This window comes from Leptosomus discolor, chromosome Z (genome assembly GCF_034619465.1).
Source record: "Leptosomus discolor isolate bLepDis1 chromosome Z, bLepDis1.hap2, whole genome shotgun sequence".
Taxonomy (NCBI): Eukaryota; Metazoa; Chordata; class Aves; order Leptosomiformes; family Leptosomidae; genus Leptosomus; species Leptosomus discolor.
Genome location: NC_141419.1, coordinates 45117059 through 45144334, shown reverse-complemented (window position 1 = coordinate 45144334; position 27276 = coordinate 45117059). Strand labels below are relative to the sequence as shown.

The 27276-nt window shown below is 39.9% G+C and overlaps 1 protein-coding gene across 1 annotated transcript in view; it reads left to right on the top strand.

Moving 5' to 3' along the window:
- Positions 1-27276, top strand: part of ROR2 (ROR family WNT receptor 2) — a 51426-nt gene that overhangs the window by 1627 nt on the left and 22523 nt on the right. The window contains exons 2-3 of the mRNA XM_086479738.1: positions 11087-11374; positions 12393-12423. Of these exons, the coding sequence (XP_086335864.1) occupies positions 11087-11374; positions 12393-12423 (319 nt within the window). The remainder of the gene's footprint in view (positions 1-11086; positions 11375-12392; positions 12424-27276) is intronic.

Below are 27276 nucleotides of genomic sequence, written 5' to 3'. Positions count from 1 at the left end.
TTAATCACATCTCAAACCTTTCTACATCATAAGAATTTTGTATTTCCTTCAGGAAAAAAAAAAAAAAAAGAGACCTTTATTCTTATATGACTTATTGGAATAGAATCAGTTGTTAGTTTCCAGCATGCCTGGTCTGGAAATGGCCTCATTTTGCTCCCCTTTTATTTTTGTGGCTACAAAATTCTTCAAATAAGCAAAAACCCCTTGGTTGAAATTTTTTGTTTCTTTGGTTGGAATGTTAACCCATATGTTTCTGTGTCATAGTGAGGTAGCAGGTTTTGTTTAAAAAAAATCATTGGGCAGTTCTACTTCAGAGTTGAGACCATTAGAAAGAGTCCTTCAGCTTCTTCCATCACATCAACCTTCTTTTCTTCCTTGAGAAATGTTTAGTTATTCTAATTTGGTTATGACCTCTATTTTTTCTGATTGTAGAATAGACCCACATCAGGCCTGAAAATAATAGTAAATAGGCTTTAATGATGCCCAAAGTTAAAGCCACTTTAGAATTACTAAGCATATTGTTCACCCTCTCCATTAAATGCTCCAGAAGTCTTGAAAAATGGTTCTGTCTCCAGAGTAGTAACCAGATTAAGCAAGGTATTATTAATAACGCGCCTTTTAAAAAATGTTGCAAGTCTCTTTCCTACAAGTGAAGCTCACCTTCTGATAGTTGATGGGATAGGACCATGACGCTGAGAAGGCTTTGATGAGAATTTTATCTTCCCCTCCCTTTGAGTAAGCACCTGAACCACCAGAAGAACGCTTCCTCTGAGCAATGTTTCACTGAAAACCAGAACAGAACAGTGAGCCTTTGCTGCAGAAGAATTCAGGTCTGCTTTGGAATAAGATCAAAACATTTGAACATATCTCCTCCCAGTCCAGTAAGTCTTTGCAAAGATGATCGTTTCTCCAATGTTTATTTCAATCGATCGTCTCTTGATGTCTTTCTGTTTTGCAGCAAACATCTAACAAACTTTCCCTTTTTCCTGAAAAGTCTCTTTCCCCTGGTCAAGAGGCAGAACACCGTCAGCTCCATGCTCCTCTCCAGCAACACCCAGGATTGCTGCCTGCTGGGTCTTGTGCAGCTCACTGCCCACTTTCCCGCTCTTGGGCAGCTTTTCCTGGAGGTGATGCTGGGGAAGGAGCTAAGTTCCCTCTCTCTCTTTCACTGCAGCACATGGTTGGCCAGGACAAGGCCAATAGGGAGCTTTCCTTTCTGAAGCCCAGAAGAGAAAAAGTATGTATCTGTTAATCACAAATGAATGCAGGAGTTGTGACACAAGCTGAAAACATGTTTTTCCTTAGTGATGAGCCCTGTTGGTGCATCATCACATAGGGCTTACTGCTTACAATTTTGAACTCTTAAAACAAGCCTGGGAAAGGTATAAAAGGCTAAAATACAAACTCTTCATGCATAGATGAGCTGCCAGTAAAATCTTACATCATAAATAATGTCTGGTGGTGGGAATGTTAGAGGAATACGCTTTAACAGTTAAAAAAATGCATGAGTAAGGGCAGCCTGCAATAGCTGAGACATTGACTTGAGTTGCTCCAGGAGACATGATGCCTCAAGCCTCTGACCTTAACTGTGGTTTCTGCACAAGTCCATCTGGGAACTTAATCTGGTTCATGAGGTACCTATATGATAAATCCAAGTTAGGACTGAACTATCCTGGTTGCTTTGAGTTGACATAAGGTAACATGTCAGAAATAATTCATATGTATTCCAAAAGTGGTGGCTTTCTATCTACACAACTGGTGACCACAGTCCACATCCTAACTGCACTGTTGTGTACCCCAGAGGTCTGCTCCTAAACAGGCAGTGGCCTAGGACAGGTGGTGCCTGCCTCTTCACGGTCTCATCTGGACTTCAGAAAATAAAAATCCAAAACCATTCCACCCTGTAGAATTGGATTCCTGGGCTAGATAAGATCTTCAGTCCTTCAACTATGAGAAAATACTGCTCAAAAATAGGTTTCCTTCTGCTAATAAGAGAGCTTGAGCCCACTGATTTTGGTGTGGGGGACAATGTGCAGACTGTGGCAATATTTCAATGCTAATTCCACTTCATTCTTAAATTTGCTATAATTTGTTCCGAAGTACATTTGAAGTGCATGTGATCCAAATCACTGTAAATGCTTTTGGCTGCACTATTGTCCATTGAGATGACAAATGGTATGGAAGATGGGGCGCAAATAATGGAATTAAATTAGGCTGTAAATTCATCTGGAACTATTATGCAGCAGTATATAACTGTGTCGTTTCCTTAACTGCTCGTGTGTATTTTCGGAGAGCTCCCAACATCCCTTCCATTTCCTAACCTGGCTCCAATATGTTGTAGATCATGTACCTTCGTATTGTAGTTAAATAAAGCAGAGGAGTAAAGAATTGGGAAAACTGCTTTGTATTTAGGAAAATGCAAAGAAATCATGAGTCTTGGACTTCTATTTCCCCTCCTTATTAGGATGGTGTTTCTCAGTGTACTTTCAGTCCTGATTTAGTTGTGGAGTCACTTTACTGGACTTCCACTATCTGCTAGGGTGTGATGGTGTGATCCATGTCCCCTAAACTCTTGTCCTGACAGCACCATTGCTTTGAATTTCAGCAGCTTTCATGTTTATTTTCTTTTATGATAGTGTTAATTTCTTTTATAAGTCCAGAACACTGCAACTCTGATATTCTTTATAGGTTACCTGTCAATTCTGTGAACACTTCATACTTACTACTGTATTCATAGCACAGTAAATTCGGGAACAGTGTTGTCTTTCTCAAGTAATTTGTTCTTAAAAATCTATCAGCCATTCCATAAGCTAAAGTATGCTTTCTACGTGAAAAATTGTGTCTTATTGTTGGAATTTATGAATTCACTTCTAATAGAAATATCATTAGATTAATTACTCAAAATGTTTTTGCAAAAAATCTTCTGGATATAAGATTATATTAGTCTTAAAATGCCATTGCAGAAGGTTGTAATTTGAAAGAGTTGTGGTGAGAGAGACCATGTTCTTTTATTTATATCTAACAAAAATGAACAAAGACTTATTTGAAGACAAAAATGAAAAAATGCGGGGAGGGAGAAAAAAAGAAAAAGCAAGGAGCTGAGGGAAAAAAAAAATCTCACTTTGCTTTTAAAACAAATCGTAATATATGTGTTTGTTAGTGGTTTTGAACATTGGAAGGTTTTATGCCATGAACCTGAAAATGCTCTTGTATGCAGTTATGCAAACAAACAGTATTTGCTTTTTTTTAAAACAGCTGATTTTAAATTTTGAATATCTAAAGCCAACACTGCTGTAAGTTGTGGTGTGTTCTGTAATACCAAACAGATGGGTCTATGGGCTTTTCTGACTGTTGGATCTAAAGTTAATTAAATACATATACATGTCTTATCAAGAAATAATAATCACTAAAAAGTGACAAAACATACATGTAATTAATAGTGCTTGTTCTGGAGAAATTATTGTATCTTCAGGTATCTAGCAATTTGTGACTCAAACTTTCCTTTCTTTTTCTCAGAAACTGGACATTCAGTGTTTATTTCCCTTGTACAATGCAGAAAGAGAAGGGAATCAACTGTTCCACAAAAATGGATGGTTATCTCATTATCACATATCCTCATTATCTTAGGAGCACAGAAAGATGTAAAATTCAGTACAGTATCATACATATTACCACTTAGTCTATATGTGAATTTGGGAAGTCACTTAAACTGCCCTTGCTTTAGTTTCCGCATTTAGATAGTAAGGTTGGTGATATCTTCCCATCTCATGAGACTTCAATATTCATAAATGATTTAGAAGTTCTGAGATAAAAAGAGATGCAAATTTTTAATAATTGCTATCCATGGAGGCCATCATGAAGCTGGTTTGAAAATTATGAATGCGTAATTATTTAAAAAGTCATATAGGGAAAAAGGAGCAGCAACAACAAAAATTAACAGAAACCAAAACTCAAATTGAAACCAGCTAAGCAGAATTAACTTGATCTAAAGTAACTAAAGAGATTGGAAATATTTTTTTAGAAGTAACTTCAAAATCGCAGCTAAGATCTTAAGAGAAGCAGAGCAATCATTTTATATTGAATTTATGCCAAGAATAGCTCATGTGGTTTGAGCCAATAATTTGGACATCTAAGTGCCAGAATAATATAAATAAAACTAAAAAAATAGTCTGCATGTGAGGTCTCAGTGATAGTTGCACTCTATGTTTTTAGCTTAGTATCTGTTCTTGTGCATATCTTGAGAATGATTTGACATATGCAGGAAAAGTTTATTTTTATATTCTTGCCAAAACTTGTAAAATAGACCTGTCATCTTAATTTTGATTTGCTCTGGGATTCTGTTTGATATATTTATACCAAATTTATTCCATTTAAAAATATGAAGTGCTGGCAACCTAACAAAGGCATTTCAAAATGTGAAAGAGTTTTGCTAGAATTCATGTCAGTCATTTCCCCAAGCTACTTTATTCATAGGGTACACAGAGTATGGTACTATATCATAATATATAGATGAAGTTGCATTATCCTCTCATAGCTTCTTGACAGTTTTTACTCTGTTCAAGCAAAATAAATACTAGTATTGGTTGTACACTGTTAGAAATCATAATAAAAGAGAATTATAATTTAGAGCATCTTTGCCTACACCAAATGCAAAAATATACACCAAATACCTTTTCCTTTTGAAGTACTTTAAGCCAAGCCAAAGACCACTGAGGGCAAAGGAAGCATTTTCCTTCATTTCAATGACCCTTGGAACCAAACCAGAGTATAGAAAATCATATATAACAACAGTCGTTTTATAACACAGAAAATTGCTGGCCATTTTTCTCAGATTTTTAATAAATTCCTTTTGATATCCATATCCCAAATGAAATACAATTGTTTATAATATGACATTTACAAATTTAGTAATGCTGTTTCTACATGGCAAGCCCAAAATACTTTATAGAGAGTATTATTCTTTGTTTCAAATGTATGTCAGTATTAAAACATTATCAAACCTGTTCCAAGTTTAAAAAAATTCCAGTTGACTGATGCATAACACAAAATACAGGATACAAGTTAAATACAAGTTCTAGTGCCTTCACATTTCGTTTTCCTCCATACCTGTACAAATGAGTATTAAGAGAGGAAGAGAACTACATTGGAAAAAATTTGGTTTGCACATTGTTGAGGTCCCAGTTTATCCTGGGAAATGGCTTGTTTTTTTCCCAAACCATTGCATCAAACTGACATTCACACAGTGTTTGTGGTGTGACATACATCACAAAAAAAACCCCCACTGATTACCACCACAGAAATTAAATGAGGAAAACGTTCTTAAGAACATGGTTAAATTTTCCACTTTGAAAGATTTGCAGTTATGGGTTATCTGAAGTGGACAAAAAATGGCTGTCCACCCTGTCATATGATTATTTCAGATTCAGTAAGTACATAAACAGCAGACTTCAGCACCATTTCTCAAAGAGGAAATTAAACTAGCAAATAGTGTGCAGTTCAGGGTATGGACAGAGGCAGTGGATAGGCAGTGAGTTGCCCTACTGCTCCTAAGATGCTCGGCAGAATTTTGAAGAAAACACAAGTGCTTCAAAGTTCAGTAGGTTAAAATATTTATTACTTGATTTGTAATAACAGGGTAATATAAAACACGGCAGAAAATGCCTGTAAAATTGGCGGGAGAAATAATGAACTAAAGCCAAATTCTGACCTGCTGGAAATGGATTCAGTTACACTGACTTCAGGGGAAGTGTATCTAATAACACTGAGTCTGAATTCATCTATAAATCTTTGGCATTGCTTTTAGTGGTAATAGTTTTGTTCTAGTTATTAATAGGATCTGATTCATAAATTCATATGAAATATTTTGGATTGCTTAAAAGCTATGAGCCAGATTGCTTCCTGCAGTAACTCTGGTTTAATTAGTAAAACAGAAAGGTCTAACATGGATTTAATATTGAGTTAATAACGTTTGTTAGTCCTCGTAAGTAAATTTAGTATCTTTTTTCATCCAAATTTTTTTGAATGTAATGTCCATGACTAACCTGAGGGGAAGACTCAACCCAGCTCACTTTAAATCAGGAAAAGTGAAATAGTGGTGTTTGAGCAAGCTATAAGTTGACCAGTAGCACAAAAGCTAACCAGTGGCACAAGAACAATGTAGACCTCTCTTGTGCTTCTGTGTTAACAACAAAAAGTATGCTGAAGAGGTAAAAGAACCACACTCCCTGGCTGTCAACTTAGAGCACTTGAATTGGCGCCACCCTTACAGAAAGCATCTTCTCTGCCTCTGTCATTTCTTAGGAATCAGGAGCATCTCTGAGCCAGATGATGGTACCTCTGTGCTGGCTCTATGCTGGAAGTGGCCCAGCTTCTCAAAAAAGACCTTAAACCGTCTCTTTTGCCTCCTTTGTGTAGGCACATTCAGGCCGCCCCCACGACCGCTGAATCATACACCCTATTGATGGTTCGGTGTCTGGCGGGGTTTTGGTAGGGGGGAGGGGGCTACAGAGGTGCCTCCTTTAAGAGGCTTCCAGAAGCTCCCCCGGCTCCAATTTCGGACCCACCTCTGGCCAAGGCCAAACCAATGGCGCCTCTGCGAATAACTATTTAAGAGTGAAAGAAGGGCTTGATTGCTGTCTGTCTTTGTGTGTTTGTGTTGGTGAGCGAAGGGGGACAGGAGAGAGACAGCCCTGCGGACACCCGGTCGGTGAGGCAGGGGAGGGGCAGCTGTGCCGCTGCAGAGGTTCCCCTGCGGCCCGCGGTGGGGTGGCGGCTGAGCCCCTGCAGCCCCTGGAGCCCAGCGGTGGCCCAGAGGTCGCCCTGCAGCCCGCGGAGGGCCCCGGCCCGGGCCCGGAGCAGAGCGCGACTGCGGCCGCGCTGGAGCCGCCCGTCGGTGGGAGGGCGGCAGCCCCGGGAGGGCCCCGCGCTGGGGGGTTCTGGGGAGCTGCGGCCCCGCGGGAAGGACTCGCGTTGGGGCAGTTCCTGGAGGGCTGTCTGCCGGGAGAGGGACCCCGCGGTGGGGCAGGGGAGGGCTGCGAGGGCCCCTCTCCCTGAGGGGGAAGGAGCAGCGGGGACACCTTGTGCCGGACGGACTGTGACCCCCATTCCCTGCCCCCTGCGCTGCTGGGGGGGAAGAGGGAGCAGAGCTGAGCCCGGGGAGACCGGAGCGGGGGAGGGGCAGGAAGGTGTGTTGTATTTAAGACCTGGTTGTATCTCTCGTTATCCTTGATTGTGGTGGTTGTTTGTATTAAATGTGTGTTGTTATCCCCAAGTTGAGTCTGTCTGTTGCCGGTGACCATGACTGGTGAGTGAGCCCTCCCTGTCCTTTGTCTCGACCCTCAAGACTTTTTGGTTGCATTTTCTCTTCCTCATCCCTCAGGGGATGGGGTAGTGGCTTCATAGGGCCTTTGTTGCCAGCTGGGTAGGCTCAAACCACAACAGACCCTTAGAACCATAGAAGAGCTAAGGTTGGAAAGGACCTCAAAAGGTCACCTGGTCCAACATTTTTTTGTGAAAAGGAGCCTAGGGCCTTTGTTGCCAGCTGGGTAGGCTCAAACCACAACAGACCCTTAGAACCATAGAAGAGCTAAGGTTGGAAAGAACCTCAAAAGGTCACCTGGTCCAACATTTTTTTGTGAAAAGGAGCCTAGACAATATCATCTAGCACCCTGTCCAGTCACAGCTTGAAAATCTCCAATCATGGAGACTCCACCACATCTCTGGGGAGGTTGTTTTCCAGTGAGTGATTGTTCTCACTGCAAAAAATTTCTTTCTTTTACTGCTGTGAAATCTCTCCTGATGCAACTTGCACCCATTGCCCCTTGTCTTCTCTATGTGGCTCCTTCTGAAGAAGAAGTCTCCATCCTCTTTGTGGATGCTCTTTAAATACTGGAAAACTGTGAAGAGCCCCCCTGAGCCTTCTTTTCTCCAGGGAGAAGAGACCTGAACCCTTCAGTTTTTCCCCACAGTGCGGGTTCTCCATCTGTTTGGTCGTCTTTGTGGCCCTCCTTTGGATTGTCTCTAGTCTGTCCTTGTCTTTCCTCAATTGTGGGGATTAGAAGTGGACTCGAGGTGTGGCCTGACAAGCACTGAGTAGAGTGGGATGATCATGTCTCTATCTCTGCTAGTAATGCCCCTGTGGATGCAGACGAGGATCCGATTCGCCTTTGTTGCTGCAGCCGTGCTCTGCTGACTCCTGTTGAGTTTGTTGAGCACCAAGACACCAGCTTCCTTTCAGCAAGACTGCTCTTCAGGCACACAGATCCTAGCCTGTACTGGGCTCTTTGGTTATTCTGACACAGGTTCAGGAATTTGGCGGTGTTTGTGTTGAACTCTATGCAGTTCTTGCTTGCCCCCTATTTGAGCCTGTGCAGGTCTCTAAGTTGGCTCTCCCTTCCATTTACTTCACCACCTGGTTTGGTGTCATCACCAGACTTGGTGAGCGTACTTTCAGTCTCATCTTCAAAGACATTTGTGGAGGTGTTGAACAGTGTCGGACTCGATATCAATGCCTGGAGGACTGCACTTGTGACAGGCTGCCAGCCTGAGAAAAAAATCGTTGATCACTACCCTCTGAGTGTGGCCTGTGAGACAATTTCTTACCCATCTTGCAGACTACACATCCAACCTGTATCTTGCCAGAACTGTTCCTTGAGTTGGTGCTTTCGTGGTGCCACATTGTGGCTCCTCTCCTCTTCCACCCAACAGCTCAACACCATTACCATGACCAGATGTCCTTGCACTTCCTCAGTGCCCCAGCTGCTTTGCTAGAATTAGAAGAAGTTTTCAGCTTTTCCACTTTTCTACCTCTTTTTGTAAATTGATTCTTCTGACTTGTGCAATATTATTGGGTATGACAACTCTTTTTTGAACGTATTTCAAATAAGTGCAAACTTACTTCTCTTCCTGACTGTGTACTCTGCCTCAGTGGTGCTGATGAGAATAAACTACATACAGAGTATGAAAAAGTGGCAATATAAGTTGTGGTGCTCTCTAAATAATGAGCTAAGAGTGAAATAGCCATGGAAATTCCTTTTCTAACTTGCGGTAGGATTGTTCATGCTTGCTTTGTTGCTGGTAGAAATGCTTATATATGTAAGATATTGGCTTAAGTAATACTTTTAATCAATTGCTTCTATTCCCTATGTCAACAAGGTAATTTGCTGTTTCTCTGTTCCCTGACAGAATGTCATCCTAGTAAGTCTAACTCTGCAGGTATGAATTGTAACTGGAAACTACAACAAATTGTATTGTTGTGGCATGGCATTGCAGAAAGCATTCATGTACTTTTTCCCCTTTTTTATCAGGTGTTTGAAACTGAATATTTTTTGTGTTCTGTCAAAACTTTTGGTGAAGTCTACTGAAGATTTGTAGGCTAACAATAGGGAAAACTAATGTAAAATTGCATACAGAGTGATTTATTATTTTTGAGGAAAAAGGATGACAATTTTTTTTTTTTTTCTGTAAGTTTGCAATGTCATGTGGAGATGACATATTTTGGGTTTACTTAGTTTTCTGTTTAGTGACATACTAAATATACACTTGCCTACATTGTGTTTTTGTATTATTCATTAAAGAAGGATTTCTTTTGAAAAGCCAAAGGTAGAGAACAGTGTAATACCCAGGAAAGCTCAGTTTTCCCACAAACTTGGGCTTTGCAAATTCATTGTATTCTGATGTTTCTACTGCTCCCCTCTCCAGTGCTATACCTAAGCATTACAGAGGAACTGATTTTCGTGGTCATGTCAAACGTCAATCAATGCAGACCATCAATTTTCTTAAAGTATTTCAGCAATTAGAATGCAAATGTTGATCGTTGCATTAGTGGTGTTAGATTCCCTCACATATAGGCTATTTCCTAATTAAACAATAGCAAAATAATCTAACCAATAGGAAATGGTACATGTGGACGTCCGTCAAGGTTATTTGATATTTGGATCCAGCTGACATAAAAATGTAATTTAATATGAAGTATTCTTAATGCTGTATCTCTAGATCATATAAATTCAAAACAAACATATGAGGATGACAACTAGATACTTTTCTTACTTGTTTTGACAATCACATTATTATTTCAGTGAAATTACATGCTTTCAAGCTTTCAGTGTGGGATGTGTGTCAGCTGCAGGACTCCTAACGCTGAATTAAATTTTAAAATAAAAACCTGCAGAAGTTTTGATTGTTACATTTTTACAGTGTTCTTCCATCAATTCTTTCTTTTTTTAATCACTTGAGATCACCAGTGCAGCATACGTGCTTCTTGAAAAGCCCTTTGCTTTCAGCAAATGACAGATTAGAGCTTTTAGTTTCCATTTATAAAACTAAACCCATGAAACCTGATTACTCAATATCCATACAGACCTTTCTTTGTCCAATTCTTTGTCCAACTATATTAGGACTTGATGTAAAAAATGGCAGTCTGTAATCAATTTAAAAGTGCCCTTTGTGTCACAGGTTACTTCTGCAATTGAGACATCCTTTCTTCAAATTGAATGTGAGACTTATCATCTTTAAAATTCAATTGTAAGATAAACCTGTCCAAATCAGGCTCATTTTAAGATTTTCTTGTAAGGTTAGTATCCTGCAAGTCAAATTAATACCTAAAAGTAGCTTTTCCAGGTTTAGTTATTTTAAGACAAATACATGATCATGTAAGAAGATTAAATATTAAAGTTATAATGATATTCTAATATGGTTGAAACTGATATTACTCTTCTATGTAATCAGGGTGTATTTTTCTGTTACAGCAATGACTGTTTTCCAAGAGACGTAGAAACTAACCAGAAGAAATCACGATTGCTTCAGAAAACATGTCCACAAAGGCAGTTAGGATTGTAATGTTATTAATTCATGCTTGACCTTCTAATCTGCATACCTACTTGCAGACAAACATGAAGTCAATCACGAAAGACAAACTGGAGTGTGATTCTATAGTGTCTGGGGGATAGTGAATTGCTTTTTTTTGGAATATATGCTTGAAAGAAAAATAAAACTGTTTCCAAGATGCTGTCTTAAAAATGTGCCTTTGGGCAGTCTTTTATCGCAACCCAAGTGAAGTTTGATCTCTTCTGACCTTTTACCCTCTTAGGTTACTTCCTGACCTTTTTGGAACCAGTAAACAATATCACTATAGTCCAGGGGCAAACAGCAATCCTCCACTGCAAGGTTGCAGGAAATCCATCTCCAAATGTCAGATGGTTAAAAAACGATGCTCCAGTGGTTCAGGAGCCAAGGCGGATCATCATCAGAAAAACAGATTATGGTTCACGTCTGAGAATCCAGGATCTGGATACCACAGACACAGGATACTACCAGTGTGTGGCTTCGAATGGGATGAAGACCATAACTGCAACAGGAGTGTTGTTTGTAAGGCTTGGTGAGTTCCTGGCTTTTATAAGTACTCAGACTGCTTTATAGACTAGGTATTAGTTTTTGCAATAGCAAAACGAGAAATGAATTTGATGTTTTAAGAAGAATTCTTAACATGAAAGGAAGTAAATAAAGTCATTGCCTGGGGCCTCTCCCCCAGTGCAGAAATTCTTGGTCGAACTTGATACCCGTTTACTGGTAATAAAAGAAAGTAAATACAGATGGAAAGGTCTGTAAATATATAGTGAAGAAAAAATACTAAAGTGCCAGTAGAAAGTACAAAAATGTAATGTTTCATTGCCTGGAGTTTTCACTCTACTGCTGAACTCAGTCTGTAAAAAAACACTGAAGAGGAGAATGAGAAGCAGTTTTCTATATGATGTTCGTAGTACTGGGCCTATCCTTGTGAAATGTCGTGTCTGTTCTGCTGTATGAAGCTTGGCCTTAAATTTTGCCTGTTGATAGCTGAAGGTACATCGTATCTCTCAAGAAGTAGTTCCGTTGCGTTTTGGGGACTTAATCAATCATCTGGAAGGCAAGCTTTTATTTAGTTTCTGAAGCAATTTCTTCTAATTTTATAATGAAAATATAGTTTAGTTTGTAGTGATTCATTAAGTGCTGGGTATTGGACCTTGTTCCCTCTGTGACAAAGGTTAAGAGCATGCCCTTGCCATACCATAAACTCTGATAGTAAGGCTCAGGGGGGGCTTATTAAGTGGTAAGTGATGTGTCAAGATAACACATTGTCTTTTTAACAGCCTGTTTTTATGGTGGGAGGTATTTTCTAACAAATATTAAGTCCACTCAAGTTGCTGCCTAAGCAGACAGAAGATTCATGTGATTTTTATTTGTGGATTTGAAAATGGTAATATATAATTATGTGCAGGAGCGTAGAGGTTTTTGTTTGAATCTTGAGCCAAACCTTTCTTAAAGAGACAGGTTCCTTTAGATTGCTATTGACTTTTTCTGTGCTGTTGTCCTTGAGTCAAAGTTGCCAGCAATGTTTGTTTGTTTTATGTTTACAGGTCCAACAAACAGCCCAAATCACAATCTTCAGTAAGTACTTTTTGGAAAATTACTTAATGCACTCTGACCAATTTTGTTCTGTAAGAATTTAGTTCATAAACTCAGTAAACACTGCCTGCAACCGCAATGTGTTTGCTAAAAATATCTAATTTGTTTGAAAACTCACAGAATGGATGAAGCTTTTTCATTCAGGGATAGCATTGTGTTACAGTGGGTTTTGGTTGGATTGAATTTTCTTAAGCAACTTCTGCTTGCTTATTTCATATTTGGGATGAGAAAAATACCACAGAATCATGATGTTTGAACAGTAATTGTTTACAGGGCCAGTATGGGCTGGAAGAGTGTTTAAAAATAAATGGATAAAAGGCTTAAGTTGCTGTGTTTGTAAATTTACCCATGTTATATTATTATAACTTGAAAAGTCAGATAAAACAAGACTAGAATACTGTCTTTGAGTAGCTAGGTAAAACCTCTGTTTGTTAGTGTCATTTTGACTTTGGTGATGGTTTGGTGATTTTTGTTAGCTACCTGGGCTTGCTTGCTGATCCAGTCAGAAGGATGAAAATAGATGAGTTCTGTTTCATCATTGTTGCTTTATGTGTTAGTTTCAATTTAAATACTGTGTATTGAATAATTTCTTGAACTAGATTCTGTGGTTGTTCAATTATGGAGTGGGCAGTGCAGTCTGAGGCCTTTTTATGTACCAATATCATAAAATTTGTGTTGGTGATGGACTAATTAAAAATTAGAGTAAAACCATAGTTGTGAAGACATATGGATGCTTTTCAGAAGTACGTTATTGGTCAGTCTTTGTGATCTCTGAAGTACCAGTGGCTTGAGTGGAAATTGCAGTGGACTGATGACTAATCCATCCATCTTGCATGTACATCATTCAGTTGTCTTAAATATATAAAAATAAAACCACATGCTACACATTCTTGTATTTTATATGCACAGAAAGTATAAACAAATGTAAAGGATTTCAACATTGTATGGATCCAACAGATTTTCATATTTTTCTTAAAACTGTTTGATAACTATCAAAAGGTTAAAAACAGCAGTTAATGACAGTGTACAAAAAAGTGTGATTGTTTTTGTAACTACTGAAATCCTACTTCAGATCTTACAGCACTTTAGAAAACTGCTATGTAGCTGTTCCACAAAGGAGAAAAATAGTGAGATAGCAGGAAGTTGTCTGATCTTTTATGAGATCAGGAGGCAGAGACTGGTACAAGAGGCAGCAAACTGAAATATGCATAGTGAAGCACTGAACTGAAGTTTGAGGAACAGCTTTCAAAAGGAGTAGCAAGCTCTGAGCACAAGCTGAAAAGTTGGGAACCAAGTTTTACATTGATTTACTTTTTGTTATTGAGCAAATGATTGATCTTACTTCTTTTGGTTTCCCTAGTATTTCCCAAACTCTTCTCCTGTACTGATCGTTAACTTATTAATATATTATAAATATCAACATAAATACAATTCCAACTGATAAAATGAAAAAAAAATACTATGTGACCCATGTTTCTTAATTACGTGCCCCCAAAGGTTGAAATGCATTAAGGTCCCAACCCATCTTTCATTCTGGTTTTGCCTAGGTTTTGAATGCTTGACTGTTCAGCCTTTGCTGATTTTGAAATCTAAGTTAAAATAAAGAAAGAAGTAACAACAACAACAAATCCTGTCATTTTTGTTATGACACCATTAAATCAGTCTTATATGAATGGTATCGATGGTGGGCCTGGAAGCAGTAGTGTACCATCATTGTTTTGGACCTGTCATTAAAACATGAAGTGAAGAGTACACTGCTGGTAGATTATTATTTTTTTAAATATCCACTAGATTGAAGAGGAAGATGAAACCTGAGAAAAGCAAGCTTTAGGTCAAAGGTCTAGTGAGGAGTCATGAGGGACTTACATGAGATCCAGGAGCTTTTGGGGACTCCAGATCTTTGCCTCATTGCATGCCTGCTCCTCTTTCAGATTTTTTTTCTCTTTTTGACTTAATCGATTTTTGCCAACTGTTCCCAAGTTCCTACCCTTCCTTTTGATACTTTCTTTTTTTTTTCTCTTCTTATGTCTCACAATTGTTCCCATATTCCTCCGTTCCATGCCTCCTACCTAGTCCTTTAAATAAAATGCCATAATTTGCCAGTATTATTTTTTTCTTTTCAGAAACTGATTATGATTTTTTTTCTGAATATTTCGTATGAAATCCTGTAGGTCAATTTATAAGCCAGAAAAGAGGAAAGGGGAAAAAGGTGACAGAAATATCTAACTGCTTGGAAGGAGCCTGCATGGAACAAAGGGCTCTTTCTGTTTGCTGGCTGCACAGCACAGTCTCATGTTGAGCCACCAGAGAGCTGTTTCTCCTGGCGTTAACACTTCCAAAAAGACACGCTTCAGTGGAAGCGCTGAAACCTAAAACCATTGTAACTTGCTTTATAACTGTACCTAATGAATTATTAAGGGATAAAAAGCATTACCTGTGTAGATACCATCTAGTAAGGTATTTTTATGCAGTCCATGTGTTCTGCTGTGGATTTCTAGAAATTATTGACAATTAAAGATTGCCGGAGATCGAATGTGCGTTATGCAGTCAGACTTACCAGTGCAAAATTGGGCCCTGACCTTCAGGTAGTGAAGTGGAGACATTTCCATAAAAATGTAAAAGTAAAAATTTTCAGCCAAATCCGTAGTCTTAAACTGGTGTGGATTTTTTTGAGAGGGTGGAGAGGTCTTGATTTTCTGTTAAGGTCAGTATGTGTAAAAATTTCTAGGGATTTTTCTGTAGCAATGGAAGAATACAATTTATACATATTATTTATCAAATGTATTAAAAGTATTAATAGCTAGTACAAATTATTTTACAAAGGAAATGAAATCAAAACACAGAAAACTAGTCTCTGACCAGCCATTGCTGTCCAAAGGACTGTGTTACTAGAGGACTGTTCTACTAGAGGACAAGCCAGCACGTTGCATCTTTCTCTCACTGCATAATGCTATTACCTTTTGTATCATGAACATTATTAGCTTTTGCCCTTCTAAAGAGAGACATCCTGTCCATTCAGAAAGGTATGAGTGTGTAGAAATAAAATAAATGGGTAGCAAATACCCAATAGTGTTTTTGTAGCATGATTTGAAATTGAACAACAGATGTTAATCTCTTAGAGTCTAAGAGCAGGAGGGCAGAAACAGTTGCCATCCCTTCTAGAGGTGTTGTTCTTACGAAGTAACGTCATTCTAAAAGACTATGTGTTCTCTAATCTACGGTATTTTTCTCTTGAATTGAACAGTTAGATTGAATTTTACCCATTGGGCAAATTCTCATTTTGAAGCTGTTTAGATTTCTCATTAAGGCTCTAACTGTAGTGGTGCCATCTTGAAGGGAACTTGGAATGGAAGGTATCTGACAGCTTTTTGCCTCAAAGGGCTTCTGGAAAATCTGATGAGGCTTTAGCAGAAATGAGGAAGGCACAAGAGAGTACAGGCAGAAAGAAGTAGCAGTCCTGGCCAAGTGTAGGTGAACAGAACTGACTGTTGTCAGTGCTGCTCTTTTCCCCACATAACCTTTCTGCACTCTGCTCAGGATGCCAGGAGGTGAAAGTCTCCTTCTAGACCCCTGCGCTGGGGACCCAGGCTTTCTAAGAAACTTTGACAAGCCCGTTTTACTGACCTCTGACTAGGATCAGTTCTGAATTTGCAGTCAGTGATGCCTGTGTGCTGGACTCTTAGAAAGAGTAATAGATGGGAAGAAACACCATCATCAAGTAGAAATTGTGATTACTTTGAGAAGAATTTTTGAGGTAATAATAAATTAGAATAAATTTGCATGTCTCATGACTTATTTTCTTCAGGTAGTTTGGGACAACAATAAAAATTGTAAGATTCAGTGCATTGAAGAAAAGTGATGAAGCAATTGTAGTTGTGAAAAAAAATAGTTGTTTCAGACAATGGAAAACAGAATGTCTTTAAAAACTAGTAACATGTCTGAGTTAAAACTCTGGTGAGAATACCTGAGGCTGGGGTGGGCAATTTATTCTCTATGGGTCTGCATATCCCATGGCTTTTATCACATAGCCAAAGCCCATCTCTTCTGTGACCCCAAACAGGACCTTCTGCAAGGTTGTCTCAACTCAGAAGTTACAGTGTTTATTCAGGCCCATGAGGACCAGGTGTTCAGTGATGGGCTTCCTCCAGAATGACATGCACACCTTTTGTTTCATCAAAATATACACTTGGCTGAGATGACCATATTTGAAATACATGTATTTTTCTAGGATATTTGTGCTAACATGTTGAAGTTACAGAATAAGTGCATACTTTGTGTTCTGGTTTCCTGTTTTAATCAAGCAAGAAGAAGGATTTTGTGATTAAAACACTGCATTGTAATCTTAGAGGTCTGGATTGAATTTCTAGCTGTGCTCCTGTCTTGATGTATGATTGCAGCAAGTTGTTTAACCTTTGTCTCTCCCTGTTTTGTACATCAAATGGAGATGGTTAATCTTGGCAATTTTTTGCCTTCCTTTATTATGGGATCAGATAATTTCAAAATGTTTAGAGTACATTCTCTCCTCATAAAGCACGGAATGTTATTCCTATTTTACGAATGAGGAACCGAGGCACAGATTATGATGGGCTGGTCTATATTAAACAACATGTGTTATTTCCTGGCTCCCTGACAGTACATTTTTGGGATCTGGCTGGAACATGCAGCAATTCCCTCTTAGTGCCTGTGAGTCAGTTTCCTTTTTTCTTTCAAGTTTGGAGGCGAGGCTGCATTTCACCCTGGTGTGGGCTTGGGGCTCCTTTCAGGGAATTTTGATCCATAGTCTCAGGTCTGCTTCTGGGTCCATCGGTTTAAATGTCCTTTGACAATCGGTCAGGCTGAGACAGGAAATTTGTAGAGGAAGGAGGGAACTGAAACCAAGGCTGCACTAAACCATTTTACATACTATTTTATCTCTTATCTATTTCTATACAGTGAATGTTTTTTTCTCTAGCTATATAGGATGCAGCCTAGTAGGGCTCGTAAGTATACTGTGTCACAAATAATATATAACCGAAAATTATACTCTGGTCTGTCTAGAGCTGTGTAGTACACTCAGAAGAAGCTGACCCTCTGTCTTGCAAATTTTTTATCCTAATCTTACTTTTGTGTTTCAAAATTTAGAATTTTTCGCATGAAAAACCCAGAATATGTGTAATTCAATGCAGAGTTAAGGAGCAGTGGAAGTACTGGTTTGTGTGACTTTGCACCACGCCAGATCACAGCTTCTTCCCACACTATGCTATTTCTTCAGCTTTAATCTTCTGGTTAAATCTTTTCTAATCACTACTAAATAAATGATGAACGATCTAATGCATTTTATCTTATTTAGTGATAAAAGCAGAAATTCGCTATGTGCTTACAAAATCAACTAATTTTAAAAGCCGGGTGTGTATTTAAACTAATACACATAGCATCTTGGAGTAGACACAACTGTCTGTATTCCTGCAACTTGTTATCTAGGAAACTATTACAAATAGGTTTTTTCCTTTCCTTCAAAGGAAGGGAAGAACAAAGGAAAGAAGCTGACAGAGGATATAGAAAAAAAGGATAATAGCTTCTTTCAGTGTGTTATGCTCACTAATCCATATTGTTCGGAAACCCTCAAAAATCAAAGGGAAGCCAAACTTATGCAAAGGTGATTAAAAACAGACCTCCAGGAAAGCTTTACCTTCTCTATGTTACCGTATAAATCAGATGTCCCTGAGACTTACAGTGTAATGCAGCTGCTTTGCACTGCTTTACTGAGACAGCCTGGTTGCAAAGACAAGAAAGCAGCCCTATAGGACTTGCCTGCTGTTTAGTAAGGTTTCCAAATACCTTAGGAAGAAGAAGCGATTTGTTACATTTCAGTCTACTCTTACAGTTAAGCTAACTTAGGGTTAAATGTGAGGAAGCACATTCCCACTTGTGATTACCAGTACTGTCCAGATACTTTTAAATGGGTTGGATCAAGCAGCTAATGAGTGTGATGCTTACCACTTTGTATTTATGTATGGGGCTACAACATGCACTACACCAAAGCACACAAACATTTTCTTACCTAAGAGTCCTGCTTTCCAAATTTAGAAAGTTAGCTTGTACGAGATTAAAGTAAGTTGATCGTTTCTGTAGGCAAGAATTTACCCACAGCCTGTGTTCTTGGAGAACCTTCTTCCTACTCTGCAGAGCGGTGGCTAGGTTTTTGATAGCCGGCAGGCTATCATATCAGGCAAGCTGTAAGCTGCCAATGTATGGCAAAGAGCGATGCATGGCTCTGACTTTCTAAATATGTGACCCCAACGTGCCCTCTTCCAGCAAATTCCAGATCAGTAGCAGGTGCTTAGGTTTGGGCAGTTCAGAGAAACAATTTGTATTAAACTGCCAAAAGAAGCTACAAGCAAAATAAGACATTTGTTAATCTGTTTAAGGATATATGTAAATTGATATTCAAAGTAGTAATGGCCCTTGGGCTTTTGGCAAGTAGCAACTGCAGCTGTTGGATACCACTGATATAACCGGTGATCTTTAGTTTGTTTTGATTTTACTTCCTCCCTCTCTTCCTCCCCTTCTCTCCTTCGTTCAGTAGCTCAAATGGCTTTCAAAGTATTTATTGTATGTCCTAATAAAGGACAGTTATATGTCCCTGAGACTTCCTGTCAGCATTTGATGCCACATGGAGTTTAACTAGAGTTCCTTAGGTTGCTGAATAGCCTCTAAGTGCATACAAGGAAAGGGTAAGTGTTGTAGTTAGGCACAAAGATAAAGGAACACTATTGTAATGAAAAGTAGGTAATTTAACAAGATGAGATAATGTTGTAACACCACACAATAAATCATCCTTTCAATTTTTATGGCTTTATGGCTAAGTACGTCTCATCATCAGTCTCTCTCATGCTCCTCAGAAAGGTCAATCATAAGTGTCCCATCTCTCATTTTTTCAATCTGACAATAATACAGAAGAGGCAAAGGATTACTTTAGGTGGGACACAAGCAATATTTGATATATCGCAGAAACTTTGATTTTATACGTATGTGTGCACACACATACACATACTTCCCCCCTCTCCCCAAGCCTAACAAGTCAATTTGCAGGCCAGAAAGCACATTTATCCTGCCTCACCATGCTTTCCTTCAAGTTATGAATTCAGTCTCTTTAGTTCAGTGGGACACTGTCAGCAGGCTGAACTGTGTATAGAAATCCTGATACTTTCATCTGACTCAGTTTTGCAAAATTGCCTTGAAAAAACTCCATTTTTTCGCCTGCCTAATGCTAATAAAGTAGTTCCAGATTGCAAAACAATGAGAAGAGGGGTAAAGGAACAGGATAGGATAGGATAGGATAGGATAGGATAGGATAGGATAGGATAGGATAGGATAGGATAGGATAGGATAGGATAGGATAGGATAGGATAGGATAGGATAGGACAGACTAGACTAGACTAGACTAGACTAGAGTAGCTTAGTTCTAGCTGGCAGGGATCTACAACAATCATCTAGTCCAGCTGCCTGATCACTCCACAGCTCATCAAAAGTTAAAGCCCATTATGAAGGGCATAGTCCAAATGACTCTTTTTAAGGCACTGACAGGCATGGGGCATCGACCACCTTTCTAGAGATCCTGTTCCAGTGCTTGTTTGACTGCTCTCTTGGTGAAGAAGTGGTTCCTAATATCTAGTCTGAACCTCCCCTGATGCAGCTTTGAACCATTCCCACACGTCATGTTACTGGGTCCCATGGAGAAGAGATCAGCACTTCCCTCTCCCCTTCCCCACCTCAGGAAGCTGTAGAGAGCAATGAGGTCTCCCCTCAGCCTCCTTCTCTCCAAACTAGACAAACCTAGAGTCCTTCCAGCCCTTCCACCAGCTTTGTTGCCCTCATCTGGATGAATTCAAGTACCTCAACATCCTTTTTAAATTGTGGGGCCCAGAACTGTACCTCAAGGTAAGGCTGTACCAATGCTGAATACAGTGGGATAATCACCTCTTTTGACCGGCTGGTTATGCTGTCTTTGGTGCACGCCGGGATGACGTTTGCCCTCCTGGCTGCCAGGGCACACTTGTGACTCCTGTTGATCCTGTAGTCAACCAGCACCCCTAGATCCCTTTCTGCAGGGCTGCTCTCCAGCTGCTCCTCTCCCAATTTATACTTGTGCCCAGTGTTACTCTGTCCCATGTGCTGAATCTGGTATTTGTTCTTGTTAAATTTCATTACATTGATGACTGCCCAGTGCTGCAATACATCCACATCCCTCTGCAAGGCCTCTTGACCCTCAAGACAGTCAACAGCATCTCCCAGTTTAGTATCATCAGCAAACTTACCAACTGTGCTTCTACATCATTGATAAAAACATTGATCAGAACTGTCCCTAGAACTGAGCCCTGAGGAACACCACTGGTAACTAGCCACCAGCCAGATGTTGCCCCATTCACTACAACCCCTTTAACCTTGCTGTTCAGCCAGTTCTTCACCCAGTGCACATGCAATGCAAGGAACACATGCAATGATACCTCAGTAATGAAAATAGAAAGAGTTTGTCTTTCCCCCAAAATAAGAAGAGTCTGTCTCAGCAGCCAGCAGTATAAGAAAATAATTGATTCACACAAGAACAAATCTTCTGTGCTTTCAACAGGAGGCGTGCAGACTCTTTTTATTTTCTTCTGTAATGGATGATAGTTTATTACATAAAATCATAGAGTCATTTAGGTAGGAAAAGACCCTTAAGATCATTGAGTCCAATCGTAAAATATTACATGTTAGTTAAAAACATATTCTTAACTGTAAGATCTGCTAAATTACACTGGAATCTGAAACTTAGAACAAATGCATGCTTGTGGGTACACTGTGTTAACAAAACTTAAACTGTAGCCACTTTTTGACTCTGAGCTGCTGTGGTGATATTCCCCATTTATCGTTTGTAGCTGCAAGGTAGCATGTTCATACTGGGTTTGGCAATTAATGCGGAAAAGACAACCTCAGTGGGTAACAGAGTTTAGCTGCATATTTTTTATTTCAGTATTGGGTTGAGGAGAAGAGAGAAAAGCAAAAACCTATTGCAAAATCAGTATTTCCAAGGCTCAGGCACTCCATCAAGAATGTATAATAGGTGATCACTGTACTTTTAAATTCTCTGTCATTCAGACTGACAGATATATCAATATATACAGGATCTTAGTTTTCAAGCATTAAGAATTAAATGCTGAAATGCTCAACTTGGAGAAGCATTTGATTTCCTTACTGAGTTTTCTACATTGGTTCATGAAGAGTTTATTAATGTAAGACTGATTAGATTAATTTACAGAGCTGTGGTGCTGGTACAATTGCTCCTCACAGCTTATCAAGCTAATAATTTTTGCATAGCATCACGTGTATGGCATCTGAAAATAAATTGTAACTCTGACTGTGGAATGTGAACTGTTTTGCTTTGCCTGAGATACAATGCAGTATCCACTATTATGTTGTGGGAAGGCTTAAATGAAAAAATGTGACATTGAGGCGTTAATTGGAAAAAAAAAAGAAGAGAGGAGTCTTTGGAAATAACATCTGATAAACATTCAGTAAGTTGTTTTAAGTTGAAGAAAAGTAAGGGGAAATTCTCGTTTGGGATTACATGAGGGCTGGATAGATAGCCAGTCCTCCCAGCAGTGTTGGGTGATTCAGGGTGCTGTGCCCCCAGCCCCAACAAAGGGTAGCTGCAGAGACAAAGGTTGTTCATTTCTACCCTCTTACAGTGGCTGAAGTAGAAGAGTGTCTTTTTATTTTTAATACTTGGGAACTCTGGAGGCTTTGATTGAAACTGTGCAGAAAAAGCTGATTTTCCTAATTTGGAAAAAGTGAACAATGCTGTTATGTGGAATTACGATGACACACCAGAATTATTTCATGAGTTCTGGATTCCTTAGCCGTACCACCCAGACATCAGTCACTGGAGCCAGCCAACAAATGGATAGTGCTAATAATAAACTTCTGTCTTCAGTACAGACCAGCCCTGAAGAGGAGACATGTACTTACTCGTCTGTTGACAGAAAGAAGTGGTGAGACACAGAAAGGTATTAGGCTTTGCCCTAGATTTTGGAGGACTGTGTGCTTTTCTTGTGGAAGCCTCTTTAACCGTCCCTGACCCGCCCTTTTCTCTCACTTCCACAGCCCCTGTCCTCCTGGGCCCTCAGCAAGCTTCTCATACCATTGCCTCAATTGACCTTAGGCACTAGCCCTGATAAGGGTGCCAAGCAGTTTTATTTTCTCACACACATCTGTAAAGCTTGCTGTAGACAAGGTGTTGGGAGAATGTATCAGCTACACTCTCGTAGGCTGGGCTGAGTCCATGAAGATGGAAATGACATAAAGGCTGGGCAAATTTGGGCAGTGTTTCATGGGAACAGGAAAAGGTATGTCCAGCAATGCAACATGATAGCATCACAACCAAATGGCTGCTTGTTTTCCTGGTAGCAGTTTTTGTTTGGTTTTTGATTATATATATTTTCTAAAGAGAAAAATAGTAATTTTCTCTGGCCTCATTTTTTGAAACACCTTAACCATTTCTTCTGAAGTAAAACAATAAAAAATTAAAAAATGTGGACTGTTAAAATGTCACTTCAAGTAAGTTCTGCAAAATTAAGAGCAGCTATGAAAACAGCCTCTAACACTGGGAATTATTCACAGACTGTAACTTCCTGCAACATCGACTAGAATAAGTAGTTCATACTGTATCCACAAAAGTAACAGAGAGGCTAACAAGTATTTTATACTTAGATGTTGCTTAGATGTTTTTAAAGAAGTAATTTAGTTGATGTTGGGGTTTTCTGATAAACAAAATGTGCTAATTTTCCCTTAAGACTGGAAAAATTACTGTGAAACAGTGTTATATGGTTATAAATAGTTTATGTTTCTCTAGTTTTAATAAAAATGTTCTGTGAAAGACTTTGAAGATGAACACTTGTATGTACATATAATTATGTAACCAGTTTATAGCTGATGCTATGATAATTTCTGGCTGTTTTACAAAGCTCTCTGCTATCAGATGTATAATCTCTGTGTTCGCTGAAATAGAAAAGCCACCTTTGTTATGTTTAAGAAAAGAAGAAAGAAGAAAAAAATGATACCAGTACAGTAATTTTCATTTTTTCATTTGCTTAGGTACTTTCATAAGTTACCACATTTTTAATAGCATGGTCAGTTAAAACATTTTTAATTCTGAAAAAATTTTTAATTAATAATGGGTTTTATCCGTCTCTTTTTTTACAAAAAATGTCTTGACTTTTTAACCTCTACTAAAAAGCTCAGAGGCATTTTGCAGAAAACTTGTATTTCCCATCATTCAAGGAAAAACAAACAAACAAATAAACAAAACAAAATGAAAAGCTTGAGGCATATCCATGGGATTTCATTTTTTATTTTAAATTATTCCTTTGTCTTTCTTGTAACCTCCCTTTTTCTTTGGATTTATACAACTGGCTATTTTTGACCATGCTTCCTTAGTCTTTTCTCTCCAGACTTTCTACTTCCTACCTGTCTTCCTGGCATATGCATAAAATTTCATCAATGGATTTTAATGAACTGAACAATAATATAAAATTTCTATTTGTGCATAAAATCTGCCTGTGTACATAAATCACAATGCATGAATATCTACCTGAAAATTTTAAGGATTTCTTCTAAAAAGAATTTATTATATCATGCTTATCCCTGATAGCTGTTATGGAGTGGGGTGAGGATTGCGCTAGGCAAAGTCAGAGGAGGTAGGCCAGGAGGGAGGTAGGCTGCCCTTTTCTCAGTCACTCCCAGAGGTGATAAGGGACCCCTATCCACAGACCAGTCACCTTGGTGAGGCCTGATACCCCTCCCTCCCTCCTTCCCATGGCACCACAGCTATCAAAGATGCCCTTTGCTCCTTTTTTCTCCCCTTGACAGCTTTCCCATCCCCCCTGGGCAGCCAACACAGCCTCTTAGCTCTGCCCTCTCAGTTGCAGCCCTCCTTCAGTGCAGCACTGCAGCCCAGGTGAAGCCTTCCGTCCATTGCGCTGACCCCAAGGCACTGGCAGCCCCATTGCTGAAGCCCCCTCTGAGCTGCCTGGAATGCCCCCTACCAGTTTTGTTGCTACCTGGATACAGCAGCAATTATAATGACGTTTTCAGCTGGTTGACTCTCAAGACCTTTTTGAAGCTGACCCATGCCATGTGTGCTAGAGGAAAGCAAAACTCTTTGCTTTTATCCTTCCCCCTCCTGCTATGCCACCCTGACTAAGCACACACAGGTCAGGGTGGCATGGCAAGATGGAGAAGGATAAAAGCAAAGCAGAGTTTTGACTTCCTCTAGGAGTGGGAGGAATGGGAAGCTGCTTGTTAGAGGCTCTTCAGAGGGCTTGTTGGTCCTGCTGCTTTTCCGTGGGGATGTCAGAGGGAAACAATTTATTAGACAGTCATAATACACTGAGTGGGATAACTTGTCTTAAAAAAAAGGGGTGGGGAGGGACTCTTATAACGAGTTCTTTGGTGAACGAGAAGCTGGAATGCTGCATGGGCAGGTCCATGTTGCCATATGTTTAAATTAGTTATCTGAAGGGTTTTTTCCCCAGTTCTTCAGTAATCCTGGTTGTAACAGAGATGTTTCCGTTAAAAATGTCTTGACACTCAGCAAGCCTTCCTTGGATTGCCAGTTGACTCATCTGATTTCAAGATTTCATACCAACATGCTGACGCCTATGAAAGCAGAGGGAGAACTTACAAAAATGTCATTTGAGTAAACTGAAAGAGGGAGTTTGTAGGTAGAATTAATATTAGATCATCTGTTCGAAGTTACGTGTGGTAATCAGAGGATTATGGCTGGTTATACCTCCAGGGGCAATCCTCTGTTCCTTATGGAAATTTACGATGTAGATGTTCTTGTTAAGTTTTGCTTCTTTGACTGTTTTACCCAGGTTACTGTAGTAAAATCCATCCTGCCACCCATGTCTATACTTCTATATGTGATTACTGTACTTGGGAACAGCAACAGTGTTTGGTACACTGAAACCTTTCCTAAATATGTAAAGTAAGAATAAATATGTGAATGCCTGTGACACTGTCAAACCACAGCAGCATGTAGTGTTACCTAGTGAGGCATCCTGCCATAATTTTATATGTCTGGTTCTTTCCTATATCTTTTCTAGTGAGGGCTGTGTGTTTTTCGTGTTCTAGGAGTGATGGAGGATGACACTGTGAAAGAAAGGAAGGAAATACCATTTCTTTTGGTTTTATACACCTAAGTAATTGGAAGTTTTAGTAAGATCATGGCTCAGCTACAAGTGCTGACACCCACTGAAGGCAATGCCTAGTGAGGCATATGCTTAAACCCTACTGATGTCCTCTCCCTTTCTTGTGCTTAAATGCTTTTTAAATACAGAACCACAGAATCACAGAATGTCAGGGCTTGGAAGGGACCTCTGGAGATCATCTCATCCAACCCCCCTGCCAGACCAGATTCACCTACAGCAGGTTGCACAGGATTGCATCCAAGCAGGTTTTGAATTATCTCTAGAGAAGGAGACTCCACAACCTCCCTGGGCAGCCTGTTCCAGTGCTCTGTCACCTTCACAGTAAAGAGGTTTTTGTTCATGTTCAGGTGGAACTTCTGTGTTCCAGAGTGTGCCCATTGCCCCTTGTTCTGTCACTGGGCACCACTGAAAAGAGCCTGGCCCCGTCTTCTGACACCCACCGTTTCGATATTTATAAGCATTGATAAGGTCCTCTCTCAGTCTGTTCTTTTCCAGGCTAAACAGACACAGGTCTCTCAGCCTTTCCTCGTAACAGAGATGCTCCAGTCCCCTAATCATCTTTGTAGCCCTCTGCTGGACTCTCTCCAGTAGCTCTCTGTCCCTCTTGAACTGGGAAGCCCAGAACTGGACACAGCACTCCAGACATGGCCTCACCAGGACAGCAGAGGGGAGGATAACCTGCCTTGATCTGCTGGCCACACTCCTCTTAATGCATCACAGGACACCATTGGACTTCTTGGCCACAAGGGCACACTGCTGGTTCATGGTCAACTTGCTGTCCAGCAGCCTCCCAGGTCTTTCTCCGCAGAGGTGCTCTCCAGCAGGTTGATCCCCAGCCTGTACTGGTGTGTGGGGTTATTCCTCCGCAAGTGCAGGACCCTACAGTTGACTTTACTGAACCTCAGTAGGTTCCTCTCTGCCCAGCTCTCCAGCCTGCCCAGGTATCTCTGAATGGCAGCACAGCCTTCTTGTGTGTCAGCCACTCTTCCCAGTTTTGGGTCATCAGCAAACTTGCTGAGGGTATACTGTCCCTTCATCCAGGTCATTGATGAACATGTTGAACAAGACCAGACCCAGTACTAGGGAACACCACTAGCTATAGACCTCCAACTAGACTCAGCACTGCTGACATCAACCCTCTGAGCTCTGTCCTTCAGCCAGTTCTGAATCCACCTCACTGTCCACTCATCTAACCCACACTTCCTAAGCTTGCCTATGAGGATGTGATGGGAGACAGTGTCAAAAGCCTTGCTGAAGTTGAGGTAGACAACATCCACTGTTCTCCCCTCATGTACCCAGCCAATCATGCCATCATAGGAGGGTATCAGGTTGGTCAGGCATGATTTCCCTTTGGTGAATCCGTGTTGACTACTCCTGATAACTTTCTTTTCCTTCACATGTTTAGAGATGACATCCAGGATGAGCTGTTCCATCACCTTTCCAGGGATGGACGTGAGGCTGCTTGGTCTGTAGTTTCCTGGGCCCTCCTTGCCCTTTATGAAGGTAGGGGTGACATTGGCTTTCCTCCAGTCCTCAGGCACCTCTCATGTTCGCCATGACCTTTCAAAGATGATGGAGAGTGGCTTAGCAATAACATCTGCCAGCT